At 48.0% G+C, this 6,398-nt stretch overlaps 1 protein-coding gene across 3 annotated transcripts in view; it reads left to right on the top strand.

Moving 5' to 3' along the window:
* The window catches only part of Taf12 (TATA-box binding protein associated factor 12), an 18,126-nt gene extending 17,124 nt beyond the window's left edge, over nucleotides 1-1,002 (top strand). For all 3 annotated transcript variants that reach the window (XM_021200272.2, XM_029540429.1, XM_029540430.1), the window contains one exon: nucleotides 300-1,002. In XM_021200272.2, coding sequence (XP_021055931.1) covers nucleotides 300-335 — 36 coding nt within the window. In that variant the 3' untranslated portion in view covers nucleotides 336-1,002. The remainder of the gene's footprint in view (nucleotides 1-299) is intronic.
* Nucleotides 1,003-6,398: the final 5,396 nt, after the last annotated feature.

Here is a 6,398-nt window from a genome sequence, read left to right on the forward strand (position 1 = left end):
AAAAAAAAAAAAAAAAAGAACCAGAACCAGTTGTCCTCATCCTTAGTCCAGTAAGGGCACCGCCCTCCCAGTGACAAGCCTGGCCTCCTTTCTTTTGTGATTTCAACAGCTTCCCTGATGGGAAAAGCCAGCTGCATGTGAGCACGGCAGGCAGAGCTGAGTTCTCTTGGGCGTGAAGCATCTCTCCGCCGTGTGCTGCTCCTATAATATAGACCGTGCTACTTGCTAGTGGCTTCTAGATGTGCCAGAAAGCTCCTGACTCTGACCCCTGTTAACTGCTCATCTCTGTCTCCTTTCAGAGAATGGCATTGATCCGGAAAACAACCAAGAAATAACACAGGGAACAGTCAGGGAATGGACGACGTGTACTTGGAGATACTTGAGCTGAGACCTCAGCCATCTCATCCTTGGATTTTTTTTTAAATGCTTTACAGAGAAGCATATATTTTTTATTAACAGTGCAGCAATATCTATAATGACTGAGAAGATCTGCCAAAAGAATAAAGCCCTCCTACCCCACCTTCTGATCCCTTTTCCCTGCCGTCTCAAAGAGAAGCAGTGTATCTACTGGAGAAGATTTTGCCTGTGGTTTATTATAGAAGTGATTGGCCGTAGGAAGAGCATTTTGGTCGTGTTGGGTGAGACAGTGTTAGCAAGTTTGTAGAGGGTTTGTCTCCTCCTTCCCCCATCCCTGTACTTTGTAATGTCAGTGTTTATATGAATATGAACTTGATTTGCTTTTCCAGAATAAAGGAGTTATTAATTGAAGACACAGGGTGTATAGCTGAGAGCCTTTGAAATGCCAGGGTCCCAGCAAGGCTGGGAGTGCTGCAGTCAGCAGGTGGCAGTACAGGCAGTGATCGTGTTAAAGAAACCGGCAGGGATTTCCCACTCTTACTCCAAAGGAACAAGCCAGCAGTAGGAGTTGGAGCACTTTCTCTGCCACCAGACACGGTGACCTCTGCTAAGCCCCCAAATAAACAAGCATTCTAGTTTTGATAATGTTAGTGTCCATAGGACCTTTGTGTGTGTGTGTGTGTGTGTGTGTGTGTGTGTGTGTGTGTGTGTGTGTGTTTTGAGGCAAGCTCTCCGGTAGGCCAGGCTGGCTTCAAACCCGGTATCTTGCTGAGGTTATCCTTGAACTGACCCTCTCAGTGAGCTGAGACCACAGGTGTGCATCATCACTCCTGGCTTCTTGAGCCCCTTTGGACCTCTCTGGATCTCCATAGAAGATTGTATTCATCCTTGTCCCTGAGGAAGGATGTGAATAGCTTTGGGGGAAGTCCTGTTGCTGGGATTCTGTCATCGGAGGAAAGCAGGCCCTCTCTCAACAGCAGGATGTTCTTCCCCGTCATCATCCTGACCCACTCCCAGCACAAGACTTGTGGATTGTGAGGGACCATGGGCTTAGGGGAGGGTGGCTGCTCCACCTAGCGGCCACAGCACAGCCACATCTGCCTTTGGTCCCTGCTTTGGTCATCTTCCTGAGGCTTGGTCCAAGATGTGACACAGTTCATAGATCTGAGAAGTTCAAAGGCCATGCTGCTGTTGCCGTTTTCTTGGCTGAGGTTTCAGCCTGGAGAGTCAGCAAGGGGACAACCAGCTTCTTCACTGGTCACACGTGACACTGAGCTGGGTCTGTGGCCTAGAGTCAGGATGAGAACATTGGAGGTCTTAACTCTCCAGAACCTACAGCCACTGGAAGATGTTCTCAGAGGATGCTCTGTTGGTGACAGCAGACAGCCGAAGGGTCCCCCTGAGTCTGGATAGGAACAAGTAACTGACGCCAGCAGCCAAGAAGGAATCCGGAATGACTCTTGAGTCCTCTTTTGAGGACTGAAAGGGACAAGGGAATTGGGGAGGTACAGTGACAGAAGTGAAGGACTCACAAGACGTCAAATTATCATTCTTGATCAGCTGTGTGACAGGTGACTTCCTCTGTCTCAGTCTTACTGTCTTATCAGCACACTGAAGGGCTGTTCATGTCTCTCTAAGCTGTGCCCATGCCTCCAGTAGACAGAAGCCATAATAAAGGAAGAAAGGGGTGGACAGTCCTCAGATTCAGTGTGTGGCTTCATTCTGACATCTCAGGCATTAGAGCCCTTGGTTTGGTGAGCTATGTTGGCAGCAGGCTGTTCTTGGCTTTCCACCCAATTCAGTTGAACAGTGTCTTTGGTTTTTCAAGGCAGGGTTTCTCTGTGTAGCTCTGGCTATCCTAGAACTCACTCTGTAGACCAGGTTGGCCTGGAACTCAGAGATCTGCCTACTCTGCCTCTCAAGTGCTGGAACTACAGGTGTGTGCCACCACTGCTCAGCTGAGCCATGGCTTAACTGCTGAGACATGGGAAAGATTGCATTAAACAGGATGATATGACCTGTTCTGCCCCTCTGCAGAACGTGTGAGTGTGTGTGTGTGCGCGCGCGCGCGCGTGAACGCGTACATGCGCATGTGCGCCAGTGTATGTGTGTGTATGTATTATACTCACAGATGCTTATTCACATGTATATGTGGAGGCCAAAGAAAAACCTCAGGTGTCATCCTCAGGAAAGTCATCTCTCTCTCTACTTTGGGACTGGGTCTCTCCGTGGACTCGAACCTACCAATGAGGGTAGACTGGCTATCCAAGGATTCTCCTGTCTACACCTCCCCACCACTGGGATTATAAGTGTGTACCACCATGCCCAGCATCCCTATGTAGGTTCTGGGCATCAAACTCAGGTCCTTGTGCTTTTAGGATAAGCATCTAGCTATCTCCCAAGCCCTGGTTACCATCTTGATTGTTTAGTTATCATTGTCTTGAGGTAAACATACTTAACTGAATACACTGCAAGGAATAGCAGGCTGAATACTGACTAGCATACCACCAGCCTTGTTGCAGTTCTTTTGAGACAAGATCTATAGCCTAGGTTGATTTTTGAATTTGTTATGTGTCTAAGATCCAGCTGTCTCCTCGCCCAAGTGCTGCGATGACAGCTGTGTACTGCCAACCTTGCAGACTGTCACCATCCCACTCAGAGCAGCTGTGAGTGACTTCCTGCAAGTGTCCCTAAGATCAGGTCTGCCAGCATTCTCTCATAGAAGGAAGGGGGTGAGAGGGGTCAGTGGACCCTCACTGAGGATTCTAGCCTGCCTCCTCACAAGCTGCCTGCTAGTCCACTCCAGCCACACGTGGTCCTGGGCAGTGCTGGAAGGCCAGCCAAAGAGAGACCTCCATCTCTGATGTTTGGGGGAGACTGCTGCCATGCTGGGGTGGGACTTCTCAGTGATGCAGCTGATTGGTGGTCACCCATGTCCTGTAAGCCAAATAAACTCATTGGTTCACCAAGATAGACTTGGGTGGAATTGTTCTGTCCTTGGAGCCCTGCCTAGTCTGAACAGACATCAGGAAAAAAATAATGCACCTGAAGGGATGAGGGAGGGGAGCAGATTCGGAAGCCACCCTCGGCTCCGCAGGAGATTGCGGAATATCAGTGTCAAGTAGTTCCCCAGAAGAACTGAAGTTAGCAAGAGACTGGGGGTCCTGGAGGGAGGATCAAGGTGTTTCCCAAAAGGTATTTGAAGCCTGACCGGATAGCTCAGTGGGGAAAGGGTTTGCCATGCAGGCCTGTCAACCTAAATTCAATCCCTAGAAGTCCTGTAAAGGTGGAGGGAGAGAGGCAGGCAGACAATAATATAAATGTTTTTCAAACTGTGCACAGATGGGTCTTTTGCCTGGATGTATGTCACACATGGAGGACAGAAGAGCATGTCAGATCCCTGGAGCCAGAGTTAGAGATGACCGTGAGCTGCTAGATGGGAGCTAGGGATTGAATTTGGGTCCTCTGGAAGAACAGGTCATCTCTCCAGTCCCAAGTAGATAATTTTGTTTTTGTTTGTTGAGACAGGGTCTCGCTGTTCAACACTTGACTGTCCTGGAACTTGCTCTGTAGACCAGCCCGGCCTTGAATTTGCAGAGATCTCACCTGCCTCTGCCTCCCGAGTGCTGGGATTAAAGGTGTGCACCACCATGCCCGGCAAGATGCTTGGTCTAAATAAATAAAATTTAAAACGTGTTTGGAATACCTCGCCAAAAATATTGGATGAAGAATCACCTATATTAGTGAAGACTATATCAAGTGTGGGACTGGCTGCTTGCTCATAGCTGCTAATGGCAAATTATTTGCCCAGGAACTAAAATGAATATTATCTAGGTGATTTTGTTTGAGATTTCTTTTTAGATGTTTGCTGCTTTATTTTCTCAATTATTTATTTATTTGTTTGTTTGTTTGTTTGTTTGTTTGCAGTGCTAGGGATGTTAGGCAAGTATTGTTACACTACAGACCCAAGCACTGGGCTGTTTGTTTCTTTGTTTTTGAGACAGGGTTTCTCTGTGTAGCCCTGGCCAAGAAGGGAAAGAAACAGGAAGAAGATGGGCAGGAGTGAGGGAGGAAGGCCATCCTTCTAGGTCCGGGGGTAGAGCACATGCATAAGGGCCCTTTTGGGGATGTGAATGCTGGACCACAGGGAAGACCTTGCAAGCCTGAAGCCATAGAAGGAGGGGAGGCTGCAGCTTTCGGGCTACATCTTCATAGTGCACACACACACTGGAGCCACTTGGAATCTTTAAGATGTCCTCACATCAATGCAGCTTGCCAAGGTGAGACAAAGCCTGGAAGTGTGAGGCAGAGCACACACTGGGCCAGGTGTCGGTGGCTTAATGCCAGTGCTCAGGAGGCAGAAGCAAGAGGATCTCTGAGTTCAAGGCCAACTTGGTCTATGGAAAAAAGAGCTGGAGAGATGGCTCAGCAGTTAAGCACATCGGTTTTATCTTCCAGAGGTCCTGAGTTCAATTCCCAACAAGTACATGGTGGCTCACAACCATCTGTAATGGGATCCGATGCCCTCTTCTGGTGTGTCTGAAGACAGAGACAGTGTACTCATATACATAAAATAAATAAAATAAATCTTAAAAAAAAAAGATCATATACCTTGGGTCTGGCTACTGGAATGTGGGGCTGTGAACTGGCCTCTGTAATTGAGTCCTATCACTTGACCGGTTGTGATAAGAGTCTTTGTCTATAAAACAGTCAGGACTTTTGGACCTGGAGAGTTACTGTGTTGTTGCTATGGAGAAGACCCGAGCCACAGAAGCCCATGGACATGAGTCCACACTGTGGGAATAGTTCCTATAGCATGTCAGCCCCACCACAGCCCTGTGAGACCAAACTGTTGATATTCCTATTTTGCAGCTGTGTGATTGTAGCCTTCTGGACACTACAGGAAGGTCCTGGGCAGAGTGACATCATCTTTTCTGAGTGGGTCTCACCTGAGTGACAGGGGATTTCCAGACTTGTTCTCCCAACCCTGACGGGAAGGCTTGTTTCATTTGGTTTCTGAGATACTTCTCACTGCATAACTCAGATAGGCCTGGAGCCAGCCCCTGATCTTCCTGTCATAACTTCTGAGTGTTACCTACTCAACCATTCTAAGTGATTCTGACAAGAAACAACTGGTTCAAGTTACCCTGAATGACCTGTCCCATAATGGAAGAAGGAACCAGGCATGGGTGGGGCACTCCTGTAGCCCCACCACTATGGGAGGTAGGAGGATCAGGAATTCAAGGTCACCCTGCTTGGTAATAGACTCGGAGGCCAGACTATCCTACATGAAACCCTGTCTCAAAAGACAACATACATTACACAAGACATTATAAATGTTTATTGCCACAGAACAGAAGAAATAAGTAAATCCGTTTCCATGACAAACATGAAGGCTTGGACTGGCTGCAACCACATGGAGAAATCTCTCTAGGTTTCAGATCATTTTTGTTTTGTGTTTTGTGGTATCTGGTTGGTTGGTTGATTCTTTTGAGTCAGGGTTTCTCTGTGTAGCCCTGGCTGTCCTGGAACTCACTCTGTAGACCAGGCTGGCCTCAAACTCAAGAGACCCACCTCCTGCCTCTGCCTCCCTTGTGCTGGAATCAAAGGCATGCACCACCACTTCCTAGCCTTTATGCTTTGTTTTGTTTTTTAATCCATGCTGGCCTAGGAACTCTTGTTGGGCACCAGCCTATGCCCAGACATTACCTTATAGCATGGTTATCCTTGGGCTAGTGGAAGCTAGATAGCTGATCATCTTGGATCAGGGCACCACAAGCTAAGGCCAGCCTGGACTACACAGTGAGTTTGAAGTTAACTGCCATTCCCCAGAGGCAGAGGTAAGAAAACCATGAAGAGTTAGGGACTACCCTCACTTATAACACTGCCCAGGCCAGCTGCAAATCCTGCTGAAAATTAGCCAAAACTAAAAGAAAGCAAGAGGTGCTTTAATCCCAGCACTTGGGAGGCAGAGGCAGGCGGATTTCTGAGTTCAAGGCCAGCCTGGTCTACAGAGTGAGTTCCAGGACAGCCAGAGCTAT

Source organism: Mus pahari, chromosome 6 (genome assembly GCF_900095145.1).
Source record: "Mus pahari chromosome 6, PAHARI_EIJ_v1.1, whole genome shotgun sequence".
Lineage (NCBI taxonomy): Eukaryota > Metazoa > Chordata > Mammalia > Rodentia > Muridae > Mus > Mus pahari.